This window comes from Plecotus auritus (genome assembly GCF_963455305.1).
Source record: "Plecotus auritus genome assembly, chromosome: 9".
Taxonomy (NCBI): domain Eukaryota; kingdom Metazoa; phylum Chordata; class Mammalia; order Chiroptera; family Vespertilionidae; genus Plecotus; species Plecotus auritus.
The window spans coordinates 43,196,748-43,220,909 of NC_137783.1; the positions used below are offsets into that span (position 1 = coordinate 43,196,748).

Consider the following 24,162-nt stretch of genomic DNA (forward strand, 5'->3'; position numbering starts at 1 on the left):
GGTGCAGACCAATGCTCTATCCACTGAGTCAAACTGGCTAGGACTATACATAATTTTTTTTTAAATATATTTTATTGATATTTTACAGAGAGGAAGGGAGAGGGATAGAGAGCTAGAAACATCGACGAGAGAGAAACATCGATCAGCTGCCTCCTGCACACCTCCCACTGGGGATGTGCCCGCAACCAAGGTACATGCCCTTCACCGGAATCGAACCCGGGACCCTTCAGTCTGCAGGCCGACGCTCTATCCACTGAGCCAAACCGGTTTCGGCACTATACATAATTTTTAATGTCTGCTAATTATTTTATATGTATACACAATAATTTCTTATTTGAAGACACAGCTTTAAATGATACACATATATTGTCTTATTTAATCTTTTCAAGAATCCAATAGTTCTATTTCACCCAATGTAGATCTAGCATTTTTTCAATAATTATTTTTACAGAAAATATGTAAGAATGCGTAAATGAACCCTTACCTAGATTACATAATTGTTAATGGTTTGTTATATTTGCATTTATACTAATATGCACATACACACATTTATGTATATATGCATATTTTTATTACTGATTTTTTAATATTTTCTTCTGTATTATTAGTGAACTAGTTTCACACTTAAACCTTTTTCCCCTAAATAATACTTTAAAAGTTACTAGTGTCCCAGTGCACGGATTCGTGTACATTGAAAGGAGATTAATTAGAAGAAATATTTTAATATTGCTATTCGCCCTTTCTCTATAATAGAAGTGTCAACCAAATTCTCGATCAACAATGACAGATTGAAACACACACGTGCGACTGGCGCCAGAAAGGGCTTTATATGTATCACACATGTGCAAGTCAACTTAGATTTTTATATATAGAGACATCCTAAAGCATTCTTTTGCATAAACCCAGTACAATAATCAAAATCAGAAAATTTAACTTTGATTTAAACAATTAATTAAAATGATCTAGTCTACAGTTCATATTCAAATATCTGTTTCCCAATAATAATCTTTATAGTAATTTCCCCCCACCCCAGATTGTATGGATTAAGTTGTTTTTTTATTTTTTGGTTGCTTAATCCTTTAATCTCACTTCTTTATGTTACATGACATTGACATTTTTTAAAGGAATGAGTTAATTTTGTACAGTGTTGCTCAGTTTTGGCTTGTCTGATTTTTTTGCCTGATTCAATTCAGTTCAGGAATTACTGGCATACTAGACACAATCCATAAAATTAGGACTTATGAGTCCATTCATTCCATTTCAGAGATGTTGACTACTTAAGGTATTCTTTGGAAGCTCTAAGTGACTTCACATACAATATATGCTATTATTTTCAGGCCTCAGAGGATTATATTGATGTGTTTTATAGATGGAGGAGGTAAAGTCCGAAGTGGTCATGAAATGCTATAGTTTTCATTTCTGATAGGGATCAGACCTGGGATGTAAATCCAGGCCCTTTATATTCCATTCTCAGACCATCTTCAAATCAAACAGGTTATGAGTGTTTTAGATCTGTATAGTTAATTACAGTTTATTTAGATTTGCAATCTTGAGCATTTTATTTTTAAAATTTTGATTTAATATTTTAAAATCTTATATAGTAAAAGCTAATGTGCAAATTGAATAGCAGAATGACTGGTCGCTTTGACATGCACTGACCACCAGGGGGCAGACGCTCAATGCAGGAGCTGCCCCCTGGTGGTCAGTGCACTCCCATAGCGGGGAGCACTGCTCAACCAGAAGCAGGGCTCACGGCTGAGGGCTGGCGAGTGCAGCGGCCAGTGGCGGGAGCCTCTTCCGCATTAGTGGCAGTGCTAAGGACCCCTCGGGGGGATGTCCAACTGCCTGCTTAGGTCCGCTCCCCCAAGGGGTCCCGGCCTGGGAAAGGGCACAGCCTGGGCTGAGGAGACACACACACGCACACATACACACACACACACACACACACCGCCCCAGTGCATGAATGTCGTGCACTGGGCCCCTAGTTTAGTTTATTATATTGATGTTCAGTGAGCATTGTGTTTTTGTTTTGTTATATTTTGTTTTGTTTTGTTTTTCAGATTTCAGGCATTCCCACCTGTATTTTTTTTTTAATTTCTTTATTGATTAAGGTGTTGCATATGTGTCCTTATTCCCGCAACCCTCCCACTCATGCCCTCACCCCCTGTGGTCTGTGTCCATTGGTTAGGCTTACATGCATGCATACAAGTCCTTTGGTTGATCTCTAGCATTGTGTTATTAACAGTAGTTAGATATAATAATAAAAGGTGTTAAAATCAGTTTATTAGCCATGTGTTTTTTTAAAGTTATATGAATCTATCTGAAGTATTGTCCTGCTTTATCAGTTCATTGTCTTGCAATTACCATCTTACAGTCGTACCTGTACATGTCAAGGAATTGATCCTGAGACTTGTGGAGCTTCATTCTCTTTTGGCTGTTCATGGAGTATGTATTTTAATGGCTGCAAATTTGGTCGAAGCCCAAGCCCTAGAAGATTTAGAATTGATCCAAGTTCTCCCTTACATGTAAGTGCCCTTTTAACATTTGAATTATACACTGAATATATATATATATATATATATTTCTTTTAAATGTTTTTCAAGAGTAAAAATATTAAGTATTAAAAGTACTGACAAAACAGTAAAAATATATACACTTATGGAAATACATCATAATTATAAATAAATTAGGTAAATCTATCAAGCCAAATTCCAATTGTCCCTGTCTCCCTCCTCCTTCTTCCCTAACCCTGGAGATAACTATTATTAAAAGAACATCTAGCATTTTATACCCAGCCAAAGTAGGAAGCCATTTCACAGACTCAGAAAGTTTACTACCCACAGACCTACTATGAAAGAATTACTAAAGGACGTATTCCAGAAAGAAGATATGTGAGACCGGAAGCAATCTGTCCGGGACACGAGGCCATGGTGAGCAAAGAAATTACTCAACCTTATTGTTAAGCTTAAATAAGTTGAGTACTTACATTAAAAATAACAAGCTATAAGTATAATTCCATTCTCTTAACAACGCAAGTGTGCATAGTCAAGGGGAGGGGTGGGGCACCTATAACAACTAAGTGTGGTGATGTTTTATGCTTTGTTTGGAGTGGGAACGGTTTAGATACTGATTAACTCTAAGATCAGTGTTTTTCAAACTTTGAGCTCAAATTGTAAAAAAAAAAAATTATATCACAAACCACTATATAGATATATACAAGTAAATAATTAAAACAAAACTATTAGAAAAAGACTTAACCTTATTATATGTAACAATGAAAATATTTTAAAAATTAGAACTTAATATCCAATATAGTTCTTGCTAACTATCTCTACAATGCAGTAAGATTTTTTTTTAATTTCATTTATTTTTTAAAAGCTAGTTGTGACCTACTAAACTGATTTCATGGCCCACTAATTCATTATACCCACAGCTTGGAAAACACTGCTCTAGATATCAGTAAAACGTATTTGCATGTTTAACATTTTTTTTTTAGATGAATAAAAATGGAATTTATAGCTTTGAATTATTTGGGGTGGGTCTATTAAAAAGCAAACCATCCATAAATTAGCAAAGGGAATTTACACAAAATCATTATGATATAGGATAAATAGAAAAGACAACAGCAGGAATTAATCCTATTATATCTGTAATACAATGATTAGAACATCTTTCAAAAAGGCTTAGTATTTGCGTGCAGGTTCAGTAACAGGTCACAGTTTGATTCCCAGTCAGGGCACATTCCCTGGTTACGGGCTCAATCCCCAGCTTTGGGAGTGCGGGAGGCAGCCGATCAATGATTCTCTCTCTTCATTGATGTTTCTGTCTTCTCTCCTTCTCCCTTCCTCTCTGAAATCAATCATCATTTATTTAGCATTTTCTATATTTCCCATCTATTGCAATAAAACAAGGAAAAGATTCAAGAGACAGGACTATTATTTGCAAATAAAGTACCATATAGAGTCTAACAAAAAGTGTATTAGACATTTAGGGAGAAAACTATTAAAAAATTAGTAAAGGGCATATAAAATACCTGATAATGAAAAGCTGGTCTGTTGTGTCAAAGATCTGACACTTAATAATGTGATGTCAGTTGTCCCTTAAAATTAACCAATTGAATTTTCTTTCCAAATATTACATGATGAAACTATTAGCATGTAAATATATTAATAATATTGACGTGACTCAAATTTCTATTCTATCATAATAATACTGTTATATAATTAATAAATGTGAGATCAGTTTTTGCTTATGGTTATTATTGACAATTAGTAACATTTATATAGTGCTTATAATACAGGATGAAGTAGTGCTCATTCCAGGAACTGAGTGAAGGCCAGTATGAATCTCAGCAGGCAAGGGAGAGTGAGGTGCATATAATGTCCTTATAAGCCACTTCCAAGATTTTGGAAGTTCATTGAAAGGTTATAAGAAAAAGAGTGATATAATTACACTTGTAATTTAAAGAACTCTCTATGGCTACCTTTTGAATAATGGATTGCAGTTAACCAAGAGTAGGTTCGACAAAATGAGCTGGTAGCTTGAATTATGATTGGGACAGAGGAAATGGTGAGCAATGGTTGCTCTGGGGAGATTTTTAAAATTAGAGGGTGGCCCTGGCCGGTTTGGCTCAGTAGATAGAGTGACTGCCTGCAGATTAAAGGGTCCTGATTCATTTTGGTTAAGGGCACATGCCCAGGCCGTGGGCTCCATCCCCAGTGGGGGCATGCAGGAGGCAGCCAATCAATGTTCCTTCTCATCATTGATCTTTCTACTCTCTCTCTCCCTCTCCCTTCCTCTCTGAAATCAATAAAAATAAAATTAGATGGTGGTTCTATTTCTTGACTAAAGGTTATGCTGAAATAGTGCCAGGTTGGTAGAGGACTGGGTAATCTCCTGTTCAGGTGGTAACATATCATGGGTGTGGATAGGATGGTTCTTGAGATCAGATATAGGGTGAGAAGAATAGAGGGATGGTGGCTTGAGCCCCAACAGGTAAAGATCTGATTTAAATGAAATCTTTATATCTGAAACACATTTATTCTAATAAAACAATTAGAAAATCAGGATTTATTTGCCTCCTTTCCTCCTCCCCACAACCATTTCTACTCAATAAATAAGATGACAAGTTTGACTTGTGACACTATATTGTTCATAATATTTTACTGGCAATAAAACACCCTACCCGCCCTGGCCGGTTTGGCTCAGTGGATAGAGCGTCGGCCTGCGGACTGAAGGGTCCCAGGTTCGATTCCGGTCAAGGGCATGTACCTGGGTTGCAGGCACATCCCCAGTAGGGGGCGTGCAGGAGGCAGCTGATCTATGTCTCTCTCATCGATGTTTCTAACTCTCTATCCCTCTCTCCTCTTCTCTGTAAAAAAAATCAATAAAATATATTTTTTAAAAAAAACAAAAAACACCCTACCCAATATTTCAAGTGTTAGAAAACAATAAAAATCTTTTTAAAAGGGTATCCTATATAATAAAAGGCTAATATGCAAATTGACCGAACAGCAAAACAAACGGTCACTATGATGCGCACTGACCACCGGGGGCAGACACTCAATGCAGGAGTTGCCACCTGTGGTCAGTGAACTCCTACAGGGGAAGCTCCACTCAGCCAGAAGCTGAGTGAGCACAGTGGCAGTGGCAGGAGCTCCCACCTCTGCAGCAGCGCTAAGGACCCCTCGCAGGATGTCCGCCAAGGGTTCCTGGACTGCAAGAGGGCGCAGGCCAGGCTGAGGATCTCCTCCCTCCCCTCCAGTGCACAAATGTCATGCACCGGGCCTCTAGTTTAAATAATTCTATAGTTTTCCCCGAATAAAGAAAATAATTAATGTGTGTATATAGACAGGAAGTGTTTTTCAAATAGGATCCTAACTTTCCTGATTCTATCTAGTAAGCTACATTAAGTACCAGATAATTAAGAGACAGATGAATGGAACAGAGTACTCTAGATATAGGCTTGCTTGCTTTATTTATTTATTCATTTATTTATTTATTTTTCAGTGGAAGCATCAACATAATTTGTTAGGAAATCAAAAGGGTTATCCCTGATTTGTTACAGTTGCTAAGATTGAGGCTTGTTAGACACACTCAAGAGTTAAAGTTCTTATGTTGATGTTGCTGTTATTCAAGTAGCCAGTATCATTGAATATGGATCTCATTTTTAGCAACATGAGCAAACTTGTAACTAACCTCTAATATTTAGATTTCTAATTATCTTATAACATAGAATTTTAGTTTGAAAAGACTGAATGAAAGCATAACAATCACTAGTTGTATAGATTCTTAATAAACAATCCATATTGTTTTCTATTGTAGCTCTTTCATCAGTGTCAGTATGAAGTGTGCATCACCCTACATATCATTTCCATAATCTTAAACTCACCTCACATGAAATTGTGAAATAACCTTTATGGACTGTATTTTCCTCTAGGAAAAAAACCTGGAAGATAATTTACAGAGTTTGGCCACACAATTAGCTCCAATTTATAAACAGTATGCTCCGGTTGCTTACCAGAACCAGGTATGTGTGGGGACCTTATATAGTACATTTAAACATGGTTGAAATTTCTATATAAATAATATTACTCTTAATAGAAAACCTTTCCTATTTGACCTTTTTTTATTGGACAGCTTTAACATTATCTAGGATTTTAAAGAAGTATTATTATGGCAATTGAATTAAATCATCATAAAATTATGATTCGTTCTCAATATGAAACTTAGAAAGCAGGAATGTGTGATTGGTTCAACACATGGAAATTAATCAACGTGCCATACCATATTAATAGAACAAAGAAGTAAAGTGAAGTAAAGTCAGTGACTAATCCAAGTCTTACATAATAAAAACATTCAAGAAACTAACAATAGAAGGGAAGTGCCTCAACCTGGTAAAGGACTTCCCTGAAAAACTCAGAGCTAACAGAGTTAATGATAAAAGACAACGTTTTCTGCCTAATATCTGGGACAAAATAAAAATGTCAAATGTCACCAGTGGTGTGAAACATGTTGTTAGAGGTTCTAGTCAGGACAATTAGGCAAGTAAAAGAAATCCAAACTGAAAACGAAGGGATAAAACAATGTCTAATTACCAGTGATGTGATACTGTATCTAGAAAATAGTGGAGCATACACACACACCCACTCACAGAATTAGAAATAAGTGTTAACATAACAAACCCACACCTGAAACCTTTATGTTCATGTTCATGTTGACCAATGTCACGCCAATGGCTTTTATTAATTAATTAATTAAAAATAAATACATAATTTAAACCAAAGAACTGATAAGTGACTGCAGCAAGGTTTCTGCATAGAAGATCAATATGCAAAATCATTGCATTTGTATACACTAGCAATAGACAATTGAAAAATAATTATGAGAAAGTAGACCATCAGAATTTCTAAATGTTGTGCTTCAAAGGACATCAACAAGAAAACAGGGATTGGAATGTTAACTAAACTTATGGTCGCAATCATTTTGCAATACATGCATGTATCTCATCGTCACACGGTGCACCTTAAACTTACAGGTTACATGTCAGAAATATGTCAATTAGAATGGCGGAGCAGGGGGTGAGTTTAAACAAAGACAACCACAGAATGGGAGAAAATATTTATAAATCTTGTATCAGAACAGAAAATAAGTGTAAATATTTTATAATTTTAAAGAAGCATCAGTCCATATTTTTTAAATCTTTATTTCATTTGTATTATGAATAACATGCTCTCTCTCTTCAATTTCAGTTTTTCATTTACTTTTATAAATGTACTTTCTATACTTCTTCATGAATGTATGTATATTTAATTTTATACACATTGAAAATTGCATACATGATTAAGGCACTCTATTTTTCTTTCTAATGGCATGACTTGGCTACTTAAGTAAATAATAAGCGGGCATTAGTATAGTCACCCTACCTTCAGTCATAGTAATTACCATTTTACCCATGTATCCTCAACCTCTTTATCCTGACTGTCACTAGACTACACATTCAGTACAGCAATACTGTCATTAGGACAGCTCTGAAATTATAAACTGTAATTAATTTAAGAACTTAGTCAGGAAGTGATTTTTACACTTTACTGAAATTGATTCTTTCTGTCTATTATACTATGTCATACTTTTTTTTGTTTTTTAGGTACAGTTTGAACATATTGCCCGAGAATGTCGGCTTGGCAACAAAGAAGGTCGTCCTTTCTCTGGGGTCACTGCTTGCGTAGACTTCTGTACCCATGCCCACAGAGACATTCACAACATGAATAATGGAAGCACTGTGGTATGTACCTTGCTCCCTTTTGATTCTAAAACCTCCATTGCTACATGCTTAGGCTGAGGCCTTATATACAACTTGTAACATCGTTTTGTATGTTCTGTTCCACAATATAGTAATCAATAGTTTTAATTTATTATTGAAGTACTGTACTTCCAAAAGAGTTGCAGAATTAGCCTTCAATGTTTATTTTGTTGAAACTCTTGAATTATATATTCAATTTAGGTGTGCTTGCTAGGAGGTAGGTGTTATCTGAATATTCAAAGCAACAATTCTGTGCTATCAATCTGGTAGTTACAAAGTAAGGCAACTTAAAAAAATTTTTTTAAGATTGCACATTTGAAAAATATGTTTTCATTGATTTTAGAGAAAGGAAGGGAGAGGGAATAGAGAACTATCGATGGGCTGGCTTCTGCACACCCCCTACTGGGAGCCCGGGCATGTGCCTTGATGGAGAATCAAACTGGCGACCTCTCAGTGCATGGAATGACGCTCTAGCCAGGGCCGTAATGTTTCTTTTTTTGCCATCTGTACTTCAAGATGGTGTGTGTGTGTGTTTTGAGAGAACTGTGCCAAATTTACCATCTTTTTAATGCATATAGGTTGTTAATACCAGTGTGTATAAAGTTGCATGAATATTCGCAAACCGCGAGATACTTGCTCTGACCAGTGTGGCTCAGTGGGTTGGGCCACATCTTTTTTAAGAGAGAGAGAGAGACTTAAATTTACTTAAATTAGGTAGAAAACCCAGGGGGAAATCTTGCAATATTCCTTTTGTAAGGGAAATGAGTTTGCTTCAAGAAATTATTTTCTTCTCACCTTGTAAAACAGAGATTAATAGATAATGATTGCCACTATTTTTTTATTTGTTTGTTTGTTTGTCTTAATACAATAATTTTGTTTCCTTGGCCCAGTGTAAGACACAGCTACAGGCTCTTAACAGTGTAATTTGAAAGGCACAATCTGATTTATCACTGGTCAATAGACTAGGAATCGTATCACTCCTCTGCACTGATTATTTGGTGTTTTTTTCAAATGTTGGAATTTTATAAATCTGACCAGGTGCCTAGTCAGTGTTGCTCAGCAGTTGAGTGTCAACCCATGAACCAAGGGGTTACCTGTTCCATTCTCAGTCAGTGCACATGCCTGGGTTACGGGCTCTATCCCCAGTAGGGATCATATAGGAGACAGTCATTCAATGATTCAGTATTACCTTTCCTTGTCACTATCTCTAAAATCAATAAAGCGATATTTTTTAAAAATCTCTCCAGGTGACTCTTAGCCAGAGTGGTTCATCATCATCATTTGGCTAGTACATTTTACCTGAGTTGCTGCATTCCGAAATATCTATGATAAGCCTGGGTTAGGTTCATGGTTAAACTAAATGCTGGTTTTCTCTTTTCTTGTTCTTTTCTCATTCCCTATTCCATGCTCATTCTTTCCTTTTCTTTTTAAAAGTATATTCTTTTTTTTTTTTAATTATATATTTTTATTGATTTTAGAGAGGAGAAGGGAGAAGGAGAGAGAGACAGCAACATCAATGATGAGAATCATTGATTGGCTGCCTCCTGCATATTCCCCCCACGGGAGATCGAGCACACAAACCAGGCCTTGACTGGATTGGAACCCAGGACCCTTCGGTCCGCAGGCTAAAGCTCTATCCACTGTCCATGCTCATTCTTTTCCACTGCTGTCGTTATTCATGTCATGAGGCTCATGCCTAGTTCTTGGCATAATCACAAATTTCCCCATCTTAAAAAACCTGGACCCTTGAAATTCTACTGCCAAATTTTCTTCCACCCTGTCTGTTTCTTATATTTCTCATGTTTAGTCCTTGTCCCCTTCTTAGTCTCTCTACAGACAAATAAATAGATTGACACAAGCATTTACTAGTAAAAGATTTGCTTTTTTTAACAGAATGTTTCTAAGTTACTAAATGTTAAAATATTGAAATCAAATGAGTTCAGTATTTCAAGCTTTGCTAGTAAATTTGACTAGAGATATTGAGAAAATAGTAATATTTTAAAAACTTTTAACCTACCTGACTTTACCATCTGTATTTTTCAACCTTGGAAATCAAATCTTGGAAAAAATTGTATATGCTTTTAATGACTTTTGAAAATTATCATAAAAATAGTAGTTTATGGCCCTAGCTGGTTTGGCTCAGTGGATAGAGCATCGGCCTGGGAACTGAAGGGTCCTGGGTTCGATTCCGGTCAAGGGCATGTACCTTGGTTGCAGGCACATCCCAGTTAGGGGGCGTGCAGGAGGCAGCTAATCGATGCTTCTCTCTCATCGATGTTTCCATCTCTCTATCCCTCTCCCTTCCTCTCTGTAAAAAATCAATAAAATATATTTTTAAAAAATAGTAGTTTATGAAGAAGAATTAAGTATCAAAGGTCAGGAATTTTTTTTTTTAATATATATTTTATTGATTTTTTAGAGAGGAAGGGAGAGGGATAGAGAGTTAGAAACATCGATGGGAGAGAAACATCAATCAGCCGCCTCCTGCACACCTCCTACTGGGGATGTGCCCGCAACCCAGGTACATGCCCTTGACCGGAATCGAACCTGGAACCTTCCAGTCCGCAGGCCGACGCTCTATCCACTGAGTCAAACTGGTTAGGGCAGGAATTTTCTGTATATTGTTCTGTATTTTTATTTCTCTATAATTTATAAAAATAAGGTAAGGTCAAGGCCTGAGAGATAGGTTATATTAAAGACAGAATTTTCTTAAGATATCCTATTTCACATTCAAATAAAGACAGCCCTGGCCATTTTCTCAGTGGTTAGAGCACTCGTCTGCACACAGTAGGATCATGGGTTCTATTCCCAGTCAAGGGCCGGTACCTCAGTTGTAGGTTTCCCATCCCCGGTCGCCGATGGATGAGTGTTTCTCTCACTTCAGTGTTTTTCTTTTGTCTCTCCCCATTCCCCTTCCTCTGTCTCTTCCACTCTCTAGAAATCAATGTGAAAAAATATCCTCAGGCCCTAACCGGTTTGGCTTAGTGGATTGAGCATTGGCCTGCGGACTGAAGAGGCCCAGGTTCAATTGCAGTCAAGGGCATGTACCTTGGTTGTAGGCCCATCACCAGTAGGAGGTGTGCAGGAGGCAGCTGATCGATGTTTCTCTCTCATCGATGTTTCTAACTCTATCCCTCTCCCTTCCTCTCTGTAAAAAAATAAATAAAATGTATTTTTAAAAAAATATCCTCGGGTCACTGTTATAAAAACAACAACACAAGTCAGGCAAATTATAATAGAATCAAAATGGAACAGAAAGAGAAAATTTATCAAGATATAATACTTCAGTTATTTTTTAAAAAACAAGTAAAATGTATGTCTTGCTAGAAAAGAAGATCTCTTGTGCTTCCTCTTTTGCTGCATGATCATCTGTCCATTTATTTAGTGAAGGTAGAAAAGATACTTATAAATTTCACTTAACAAATAGAAATGAAAAAGTCCTAGAGGAAAACACAGCAAATTAGAAAATTTATTACAATTAATCTCCCTCTACCTGAAGGAATTTGACATTATTTAAATATTAAGAATTAAGGTTATGTATTGGCTATAAAATAGTAATTTCTTAATATTTAATATGAAGACAGTGAACAACAGTTCTCTAACTGTCTTTAATTCAGGCAATTAAGATGTAATGTAATAGCTAAAAGGCTTAATATTTAAAATATTATAAAATATATAAACATGCAATATCATTTACTTATAAAGTCAACTGAAAATTATAATGGTCTGTTTACAAACAATGGACAAGTACATAGTATTTAATATTTTTGAATCTCTTAATATATAAAATTGAACATAAAATTTGAATACAGATCCCTTGCATTATGACAATGAGATGGAAGGAATAACTGTGAATGTGCAGGACCTATATTTTCCATTTTTTTCTTCCTATCAGGTTTGTACTTTAACACGAGAAGATAACCGCTCATTTGGTATCATTCCTCAAGATGAGCAGCTGCATGTTCTCCCCCTTTATAAATTATCAGACACAGATGAGTTTGGCTCAAGGGAAGGAATGGAAGCTAAGATCAGATCTGGGGCCATTGATGTCCTCACACCCTGCCGCAAAAAAAGAACATGTTTTACGCAGCCAATTCCTCGATGTGGGAAGAAAAGAGCAGCGATGATGACAGAGGTATTCACGTGTAAGATAAAGGCTGTGGAGAAGAAACTCATTCCTCGAATCAAGCGGAAGAATAACTCGACAACACACAACAGTAAGGCTTCATCACTGTCGCTTTTAGATGAGGCATAGGACCATGCTAGTTTTCAGTGCATCAGTTTCCTTGGCAGAAGTTCAGTGTTTCCTTTGCACTGTATTCTTCTCCTTTATCTTTGCTACTCTTATTCTATATATATACTTTTTTATTATTGATTTCGGAGAGGAAAGGAGAGGGATAGATAGAAACATCCATAAGAGAGAACCATGGATTGGTTCCCTCCTGCACGCCCCCTACTGGGGATTGAGCCCGCAACCCAGGCATGTGCCCTGACCGGGAATCGAACCTGTGACCTCCTGGTTCATAGGTCGATGCTCAACCACTGAGCCACGTCGGCCGGGCTATCTTTGCTACTCTTAGTAATGGGCATTATAGAACGAAATCCTTTATGTCAGTTATCAGGCAATTAAGTTAGTTAATTGTTATATCTCTTTTTTAAAAAAAATATATTTTTATTGATTTTAGAGAGTTAGGGAGTTGGAGAGAGAGATAGAAACATCAATGACTTGAGAGAATCATTGATCACCTGCTTCCTGCACACCCCCTACTGGGGATGGAGCTGACAACCCAGGCATGTGCCCCTGACCGGAATGGAACCTGGGACCCTTTAGTCCACAGGCTGACGCTGTATCCACTGAGCCAAACCCGTTAGGGCTCATTTGTTTTTAATATAACTTTGTTAGAGTTCAAACTATATATATGACACCAAATATATCTATACTAATAAAAGGGTAATATGCTAATTAGACCAGCTAGACTGGACATCCTTCTGGACAAAGCTGCAGCAGCTGCGAGGGCTGAGGAGGGCCGGCAGTGGCAGCAGCAGCAGGGTGATGGGGTCAGTGCTTTCCCCTGATCGGTCCAGTTGCCTCCCACAGAGGGAGATCAGACTGTTCCCCACAGGAAGTGGGCCTAAGCTGGCAGTAGGACATCCCGTGAGGGCTCCTGGACTGTGAGAGGGGTCAGGGCAGGCTGAGGGACCCTCCCCTAGTGCACGAATTTTTGTGCACCAGGCCTCTGGTTTCTACATACTTATCCACACCAAAAATCAACAAAAAATGCCCCATCTCTATTTTTTCAAAAACGTGTGTTTTTTTGTTTTGTTTTGTTTTGTTTTTAATCCTCACCCAAGGATTAGAGAAAGAAAGTTGGGTAAGAGAGATTGAGATGAAACATCTATCATGCCCTGACCAGAGATCAAAACAGGCCACCTAGGTATGTGCCTGGTCCGGGAATCAAACCCAAAACCTTTTGGTGTACAGGAAGATGCTCCAGCCAACTGAGCCACCCAGAAAGGGCAACATGTTCTTTTTTTGTTCCCCATCTATTTTGAAGCCCTAATCCTTCTTTTTGGTATTCATGAAGTGACATTACTTCCTTGAAGTCTTTCTTGATCAATTTAAGTAGCCTACTCAACCAGTTTTACTGAGCACCACTCTGAAGTATTTTGGGTATTGGAAATGTAGCCATGCAATGGGAGCAGATAGTACTGTAAAAGAATTACATTTAAATACGTCACAAAGACTCACTAAGAGTAAGGCATTTCTGTGAAGTCCTGAAGGAAATGAGAATCTGCAATGCTTTTATTTGGAGAAATAGCATTCCAGCCAGAAGAAATGGCAAAGGCAGGAAGCAGGAATTTCCCTTAAATACTTGATGCTAGCAAGGTGGCCATTGTGGTTGGAGCAAGTGTGAAATGCAAATATCTGGAGATGAAATGGGAGAGATAAGAGGGTTCCACGCATCTCAGGTTTTGTAGATTGCTGTAAAGACTTTGGTCTTTATTGTGAATGAGAAGAAGTTTACTGGAGATTTCAGTGTAGAAAAGGGATATTATGTCACTCAAACCTAACGTGCTGGTTACTAGGTTAAACTAGAGTAATGTGGGGCAGTGAATAGAAAAGTAGGGTCATCCTCAAGGGCTATCCTAACAATTCAGGAGAGAGACTAGAGTGGCTAAAAAGGACATAAGGAAATACCTAATTCCAGATATGGTTTGAAAGTTAAATCAATAGGATTTCTGATTAAATTTGGCATGTGTCCCCAAAAAAGTGTCAAAGTTTACCCTGATGTTATTGGCCTGAAGAAACTGGAAGTGTGGAGAAACCAACCAACATGTAATGAGGAATGGGGAGAGGAGAACAGAATTGGAAAGATATACAGGAAGACCAGAAGCTCACTTCTGTTCGACTTTCAAGCCTCTGTGATTGAGTATGGACCAGGAGGTTACTATTTGATTTCCAGTCCCGGCATATCCTTGGGTTTCTAGCTCAATCCCCAGCAGTGGCCGTGCAGGAGGCCACTGATCAATGATTTTTCTCTCATCATTGATGTTTCTATCCCTCCTCCCTTCCTCTCTGAAATCAGTAGAAATATGTTTAATTGTCCCATCTTTAGTCAGTAGAAACCCATCAATCTGGCTTACGAATTGCTTTTTCAGAACCCCCAACTGTCGTTGATAGCTTCTGTTGTGGCCAGATGTTCCAGGCTCATCCATACTAATAAAAGGGTAACATGCTAATTAGACCTGATCTACCGGAAGTCTTTCGGACGTCTGACTTCCTTCTGGATACAGCCGAGGGGGCCGAGGCAGAGGCAGTTAGGGGCAAGCATGCCGGCAGGGAAGAGCAGTTAGGGGTGAGATCAGGCCTGTGGGAGAGCAGTTAGGGGCGAGATCAGGTAGACAGGCAGAGGCGGTTAAGGGTGATCAGGCAGGGGAGCGGTTAGGAGCCAGCTGTCATGGATTGGAGAGGGTACAGTCTGGGCTGGGGGACTCTCCATGCACTAATATCATGCACCAGGCCTCTAGTCTAATATAATCCTGTTCCACTTCTAAAATCGGCCATTTTTCTAAAGAGCCTAAAGGAAAAAATACACCATGAATTTATATTGATATTCAAACATAGAATTATAGGGTATTCTTCAACTTCTTTGATCTTTATATTTTTAAGAGGGGTTGTTGATTTGTTGTTGTTTTTTAAATGGGAGAAATGACAGTGCACACATTTTTTATATAATGCTGGTTACATTCTGCTTATAAATAACAATCATATCATTTTTACCTTTGTGTCATTCCCCATTAGATAGCATCTTTACATGCTATTCTTAAAATAACATATACCACCCAGGCACGTTAGTTCAGTCTGTTGGAGTGTTGTCTTATACACCAAAAGGTGTGTGTTCAAGTTCCGTCAGGGCACATACCCAGGTTGCAAGTTCGATCCCTCGGTGAAGTGCATATGGCAGTCAACCGTTCGATGATTCTCTCTTATGTCAATATCTCTCTCTCTCTTTCACTTCCTCTCTATTTATAAACATATCCACAGGTGAAGATACAGTTGTTTTGCTAACATATACCTTATTTGTAGTCATATGTACAATATTTGGCCCATAACATCTTGACCCCTTTGTAATCTTACCCATAAATCCTTTCTTTTACAGTTTTATTAGGCTTAATGAAAGACTCATCACTATTTTACCTTTTCCACCCCCCATTATTTGTATTTGTTGACAATTTAACCTCCATAATAATAGATGCAGCATGGGTTTCTTGATGTACTACTCCTTGGGTCCTATGTATAACTTCTCTTTGGAAATGAGAACTAGCCGTAGCCAGTTTATCGCAGTGAATAGAGCATCAGCCCATGGACTGAAGGGTCCTGGGTTTCATTTTTAATGTATGCGTGTGGCCGAAACCGGTTTGGCTCAGTGGATAGAGCGTCGGCCTGCGGACTGAAGGGTCCCGGGTTCGATTCCGGTCAAGGGCATGTACCTTGGTTGTGGGCACATCCCCAGTGGGAGGTGTGCAGGAGGCAGCTGATCGATGTTTCTCTCTCATCGATGTTTCTAGCTCTCTATCCCTCTCCCTTCCTCTCTGTAAAATATCAATAAAATATATTTTAAAAAAATAAATAAATAATGTATGCGTGTGTATTTGACGTTAAGTGGAACAAAATTGGCCAACATTTCCATTATCAGTGTTTTGTTATATTATTCTTTGTACACTTTAAAAATACTCTTTAGCCCTAGTTGGTTGGGCTCAGTGGATAGAGCTTTGGCCTGTGGACTGAAGGATCCGGGTTCGATTCCAGTCAAGGGTACATGCCTGAGTTTCGAGCTCAATCCCCGGTAGGGGGCATGCAGGAGGCAGCCGATCAATGATTCTCTCTCATCATTGATGTTTCTGTCTCTCTCTCTCTCTCTCTCTCTCTCTCTCTCTCTCTCTCTCCCTTTCCCTTCCTCTCTGAAATCAATAAAAATAATAATAATAAAAATAAATAAAATAAAATTTTAAAAAAGTGAAACTGAACCCAATTTTGTCTTCAAAGGTTCGGACAACATTCAAACTTACTCACTGATCCCATCCATTCCTCACCCAGTGCAAGAGGCACACTTATCCCCAGACTTCTCCTCGTCTGCCAACACTGCTTTGACCACAACATCTTTAAAGAACGATGCCTCACTTTCGTGCGGGTTTCCAGAAAGAAGTAGCGATCCCGACTGCACGATGTCTTCTGGGAGACACAGTGATGCTAATGCTGCTGCTGCTGGGGAATGCTCTCGAATTGCACAGCCTGGTGAAGTGAGTCCTCTTCCCACTTTGCCTACTCCCATGTCCGATTCCCTGGTTGGTTCTGAGCCTCCCACTGGTCCATCTGAGCAGATACCTTCTAATGAGCCAAACCAGCAGCCCCCACTCATCACCTCTGCTCCTGAACTTGCTTCCTCTCTGATGGAAGAAGATGAGCAGCATTCGGAAGCAGATGAGCCTCCATCAGATGACCCCCTATCAGATGACCCCCTGTCACCCACTGTGGAGAAATTGCCCCACATTGAGGAGTATTGGTCAGACAGTGAGCACATCTTTTTGGATGCCAATGTTGGTGGGGTGGCAATAGCACCTGCTCATGGCTCAGTTTTAATTGAGTGTGCCCGACGAGAGCTTCATGCTACAACTCCCGTCCAACACCCAAACCGGAATCATCCTACACGCCTCTCTCTTGTCTTCTACCAGCACAAAAACCTAAATAGACCCCACCACGGTTTTGAAATAAACAAGATTAAGTACGAGGCTAAAGAAGCTAAGAATAAGAAAATTAAGGTCTCAGAGCAGAGAGATCAGGCAGCTAATGAGGATCCTGAACTGTCCCCTGAAGTTAATGAATTGAAAGAAATACCTTCTCGTAAGGCAGTAACATTAACCCATGACAATGTTGTCACCGTGGCCCCTTATGCTGTCACACATGTTGCAGGGCCCTATAACCATTGGGTATGAAGGCTGTTCTCCCCTTTTTAATGCCTTTGCTAGTGCAGTGCATTTTTCCAAGGTGCTGTTAAAGGAAAGTCATATTGTTGTTTACTAGATCTTCATCTCACCCATTTGAAGGCTGAAGTAAAACAAACAAATGAAGTAGGGTGGGTATTTCTTAACTGTGACTATATATTTTGACAATTGATAGAAGGTGCACATTTTAAGCAAAAATAAAAGTTTTATAGTTTTAAATACATAAAGAAATGTTTTGGTTAGGTGTTAACCTTGAGAGAATCACTCAGTTTGGTGCTTTAAATAAGTCTGTTTACTATGAAACGAGTAATTTTTAGAGGCTTTTAACTGATAATGTGCTATGATGTAAAATCAAGATACACAGTGTTAACTCTACACAGCTCCTGGTGCTTAACCACATCGACACAGTTAATTATAAGCTGAATTATTATTTCATGGTGCCATTGTTTCAACATCTTCCAATCATTGCTAGAAAATAGGCATATTACTTTGAAATAAACCAATGAAATGTTTTCTCTCTTAAGGTGTCTCCTGTATAAAATAATTCATTATTATTAGTAATGGTTGGAGGCTGTTCGTAAATTGTAAATATATATTTTAAAAGCACTTTCTATTTTTAAAATTAACTTGAAATAGTATAGTATAAGAATCCAATTGTCTATTGTTTGTGCATATTTGCATACAAGAGAAATCATTTATTCTTGCTGTGTAGAGTTCCATCTTATTAACTGCAATATGTATTCATACATGTGTATGGTTTGTGTTTTTTAATAGTTCTTTCTCATTCAAATATTAGCTACTTATATAAAATCAATCATGCAAAAATTGTTAATTATCTCAAATTAGAATTTGAAAGCATATCATCACCATTGATTAATATTTTCTTGGGAACTAAGTAAGTGTGAGCTCTTACTGAGCAACGTTGACCCCAATTTACTTTCACTGTAACTTTCTCAATATAATCCATGAAACATGTTTCTAAAAGGAGATTTGACATAAAGGATTCAGAAGAGTCAAATGCTTCTAAAGTTTCAAGGTGATAAAATACAAAAATTAAATAGTAAGAACCCTACCCATCCCAAATTGCCTTACTCTGAAAGTCATTCTTGTAGAGACTAAGAATAAAATTTTAGTAGAAATATTTTGAAAATAAATTCCTTATCATTACACAGGCAAAACAAATAGTAGGAATGATATAAATAAGTTAATCCAAAGTAGTTTAAACATATTAGTTTTGGGCAGTGGTCAGCAAACTGCAGCTCGCGAGCCACGGTTTGCCCCTCTGTTGACTAATGAATTAGCTGACCACTGGTTTTGGGGAAATGGTAACTCTTCTGAGATAATTGCCTATGATCTAGGTAATAGGAAAGTAGGCATTCTGTTTATTTTTTAGTCCTCCCATTATTCCTTGTATTACTTCTTCTGCTTCAAAAGAGATTGCCCCAACCAAATTTTAGATCGAGAAGAAATTTCAATGAAATACTTGATTCTGTTAAAATGCAGAGGTGCTATGCTATAACATTCAAAGTCTCAGATTCCTTGGGAGTATGGAAAACCTAATGGTGCTTCTCCCCTGGAAATGCCATAGGAAGCCCATAACCGTTAACACTCACAATTTTGGTGCAAAAGCAAACAATTCCAGTAAGCTCTCTAAATAAAATTAATCATAAATTATTAAAATAATATATGGTGCAAAGTATCAGTTTCAAGCTTTTGACTAATCAATGTAAAGGAATATGAAGGGATTGTAAATAGCAAAATGTCATTGATAGACCATCTTGTACAAGTAGATTTCTGCTTTTGAATATGTAAAATAGGGTAATTCATTGACTTGTTTTAGTATTTTGTGTGCCTTAGATTTCTGTTGTAAAACATGTATATTTTTGTGAGCCTATGGTTTCTTATACATTTAAGTATATAAATAAGTGATTCTTTATTGTTTCAGCTGCTTAAATAAGATATTTACTAGTAGTAGACCATCAGGAATACACCCTTGTAATATTTTATTTTAGGCCTTAGCTCTCACTAGAAGTTATTTTCTCACCAGGTTTAATGGATAAAACTTAAAGATCCTTTATCCATCCACCCATCTATCCATTCAACACTTATTGAATGTCTGCAAATTTTTAGTAATAGCTTTTGTTTTCTTTGAATCACCACCCATAACAGTAAACTTGAAGAATTAAAATCCTAGAAGATACTCTAATACATTCTTCAAAAAATAAAATAAAATAAGAACATTTCCTTCAAAACAGACCATTGTGATATATGTACAGCAATTCAGATCAGTGTCACTAACTTAAAATAAGTTTCCTTAACAATCTAAACTTGAAGCACGAGTGTTGATTTTAGGGAGTATTGGGATTTTTGAAGTAAGTTGCAGTTTACCAAAACAAGTACATGAAAATATCCAATCTTAGCTAAAAATGTCTCCATTCAGTTATAATTAACACCTGCTCAGCTAATAACCCCATGGTGGGAAACACACATGATTCCTGCATTATTGAACTCTTTCATAAGTTTGCCATCCCATTGTATGCCCTGTAATTTTTTTAAAAGCTCATGCTTAAATGTTCTGCAGCATTGTGATTGTATACTGGCTACACTGCTGTTAGAGTGCTCTTTTTCATGAAGCAAGTAAATAAATTTGTTTGAAATGACATTTCACTCAGAAAACTGGTTATCTAATATTTCTATACCTCTTATATTTTACTGTAATGATCACTTTTTGTTTTATAGTTTTTTTAGCAGTCAATCTTCTGCCTTTGGGTTTTCAAACTTCTGCTTTCGTTCATTCTGTGATAATTGAATTCATTGATGCATGACTCCCAAGTTAGCCCAAACTGTTCATAATATGTTACAAACTTAACAATGATGGGAGAATAACTCCTGTCTAGTGTAGAATCCTATAAAATATGCTGCCCTTCAAATCCTATTTCTAATGGCTCGTAGGCTATCATTGAAAATCTTTTTCTTGTTAGCCTCATCTACATCCTCTTTCCAATTCATCCACAAAGTACCAGATATATCATGATATAGACCTGTTTGAAATATACCAGCGATTTTCCACCTTTTTGCTATAAGAATTAAATTATACCCTTTTGTGTGTGTGTTTTTGTTTTTGTCAGATTGGCGAAAGATAATATAATTTTTGGTGTGCCGCAGAATTTTAGTACTTAGTTTATTTGTGCCATGAGATAAAAAAGGTTGGAAATCGCTGAAATATATTATTATTGAAAATGGAACCTAACAGAATGTATAGCTGTAGGTTAATTTTTGCAACATATTAGCAAAATGTTTGCATCTTAAATAACCTTCCAACATCTTTATGAAATCTGCATGTGGATGAAATAATTTCATTTGTTAAATGTAGAATTTTACTAGATGAGAACCATAAGCAATTTGCTTGAGACATAACCTCAATACATACCTAATTGAATGCATACTCTTGTAAATGAGATATTGACTTAATTCATATGAAGTATCCTACTTTCTAATGTTATTACTTCATAGAACCCTATCCATTATCATTTATTTCACAATAGCATGTATGAAAATAACCTCAAACTATAAGTTTAGTCTTTAATACATATTGTAATATTTTATCTGGGACAACGTTTTGACATTGCATGACAACTTCCACCGATAGCAGGCACAGCATTTCTTTTGAATATGCCAAAGTAGCTCTATGTGACCTTTAATAGATAGCTACTTTCTATTACATAACTTTTTGATGCATGCAAATCTTTTTTTTGTCTAGTTTTAGTACATTGTGAGTTTTGATCTTTTGTAAAACTTAATGGTGAGAATTGTGACATAAACTAATATAATAGTGGTGCCTCACAGCACTGGAAGACACCTTAGAAGTCATCGAATTCAATCACTGGGGCCCAGAAAGCAGATTTTAATGTCAGTGTGAAATTACTTTTTAATTATAATTTAAAGAATCAAATGAAGGTTAGGATGACTGTATGAAAATAAACGTGATTTGATCGCCCATACAGTATTTTATCAATGGGAATTAACCTAATATTTGTACAAGTCAAAAATAAAATGGGGTTGTTTTTTTTTGGGGTTTTTTTTGGTGGTTTTTTTTTTTTTCCCCCAGAGAGGTTCAGGGATAGAAGTCATATTGGATCAAGATGTCCCTGCCTTTTGAGCCTCTTGAGCCTCTTGGGCCTTGCATGGGAAATTTAGCTGACTTTTACCTATTAAGCCATCCTGTTAACATATCTTATAAAGTGTGGCAGTAGTCTTGTCTGCTATTTCAATAAATATCAAGTACTTACACAGTACAGGTTTTTATTCCCCCTGGAACAAGTGTTAGGCATTTATAAGAAGTTAAAAGATTGAATGGTTAAAATAATTGGGGGAAGTATATATTTCTATTGTATATACTACTTAACCACAGTTGTACATACAGCCTGTCTTGCCTAGTTGGCCCCACAATTCAGTCCCAGCATAGGTTATTTTAATGTGGCTGTCTACATATTAGAATACTGTCTTATTGTGCACAGCTACTAAACTTGCCCGTAAGTGTATTGTACTTGTAACTTCAATGTCAACAGTATGTATGGCACCCTTAACCAAGTGATAAAAATCAGTGCTCTGATTCCTAAGAGTCTGGATTTATCCAAATCAAATTATGCTCCATGTTGAGCTTTCATCTAATAGGTTTAGGAAATGATGCCATCCATTGCTCTGGCATGCAATTCAGAAAGAATCAGTATGAACTTTATCAGAAGCTGAATGTGTGTGTTTTCTTATCATGTAATGAGATTAATCGGCATCTTTCGCTTTTCTTTTGTGTATAAAATAGAGACTAATTTCCTCTGTTAATTTTGGACATGGTGAAAATGGCTTGTATCCAGGACCTCACCTTTTTTGTCCACACTGAACTCTTCAAACTTTAATTCTCGTCATTCTAGTATCTGAATGAGGTTTTCTTAGTTCCTGTTTCTTATGGGTACCCAATCAAATACCATTGTTTGTTTCAAAAGGCATGTGTCTTATTCCTTCAGGTAATCCAAAAGTATTCCTTAGTTTGCCCTAATTTTCACTGCCTTGAGGGTCCCGCAATGTGTTTCTCTTGTGGTAGTCTGCAAGTTTAGTATTTCTAGCTTTAAAAGTCCAACACGTTTTTCCTTAGTTGGCTTTCCTCCTGTCCCATCCTTACTGTGATATCCGTGATCCTGCCTGGGTCACAAGTTTCCTTCTACTTTGTGCAGCCACTTGTCCCCTCAAGTAAAGCAAAGCAAAACTTAGTCCAAGGTTAGGAACGTTATCAGATGTTAAACATATTAGCTGATTTAACCCATCCCTGTTTCAGTGCAACTTTGGAAACTTGCTTTACCTGGTTGTTCTAAAAAGAGAAATTCTGTCCCTATGTGCTGTTATGAAAGGCATTCTTTTTTTTTTCCACAGCTGTCAGAAACATTTGCATTTTTAGAGATAACAGTATTAGAAAGTAATTTGGTTTCTTCTCCAGTAGGCTGGGTATAAACTTATAATCTGACCATAAACTCTGCCTGTTATTTTTCTTCTCATTTAACAAGATAACAGTGTCACTAAGTGCACTTTAATTCTTTTTACACTTTTTTCCTTTCCTCTGATTCTCCCCTTTCTCTGTCCTCCAGTCCCCAAGTCCCCTACACAAATATGCCTGGTTCACTTAAGAATAGCAATGATCTTGCTCACTTGTCTTCCTGTCTTTTAAAATCATGTTTCTGAAATTCTTTATGGAATTATACCAAAAGGAATCAAGAGCTTTTATTCGTTCTTAGAGGCAAAATTCAGTTTTTAGGAATAGATATGATCACAAGACCACAGATTAGCATCGAGTTGTCTCTATCCCAACAATGTTTGACTCCAAACTCATTTATTAGTGTTTTATAAAAAGTTGTGCAAGCCCTGTCTGATTTTGCTCAGTGGGTAGAGTGTCAGCCTGTGGACTGAAGGGTCCCAGGTTTGATTCTGGTCAAGGGCACATGCCCGGGTTGTGGCCTTGATCCTCAGTAGGGGGCATGCAGGAGGCAGCCAATCGAAGATTCTTTCATTATTGATGTTTCTATCTCTACCTTCCTCTCTGATATCAATAAAAATACATTTTTTAAAAAAAGTTGTGCAAGAAGTTAAATATTCTACCACTACTTCTATATGGCTTTTCTATTTTTGTATAATGCATCATACTAATGGTCTGACCAGTGACTTTCTTAGTAACAGATCTGATCTATAGAAGACAATATTTTTTTTCATGTTTTCCTCCTATATCCCAGCCCAATTTTGTGGATAGTATCTACTTTCTAATGTAAATTTACCCCTTTGGAATTTATTTGCTGGCAAAAATAGAATCTATT

General features: G+C 37.1%; 1 protein-coding gene across 1 annotated transcript in view; it reads left to right on the forward strand.

The window, feature by feature from the left end:
• TET1 (tet methylcytosine dioxygenase 1) overlaps positions 1 to 17,797 on the forward strand; it is a gene marked incomplete at both ends in the record, with an annotated part of 116,245 nt that extends 98,448 nt beyond the window's left edge. The window contains 7 exon segments of the mRNA XM_080687992.1: positions 2,375 to 2,525; positions 2,844 to 2,930; positions 6,440 to 6,529; positions 8,147 to 8,284; positions 12,198 to 12,544; positions 12,546 to 12,574; positions 16,815 to 17,797. Of these exon segments, the coding sequence (XP_080544118.1) occupies positions 2,375 to 2,525; positions 2,844 to 2,930; positions 6,440 to 6,529; positions 8,147 to 8,284; positions 12,198 to 12,544; positions 12,546 to 12,574; positions 16,815 to 17,797 (1,825 nt within the window).
• Between the last annotated feature and the right edge of the window lie 6,365 nt (positions 17,798 to 24,162).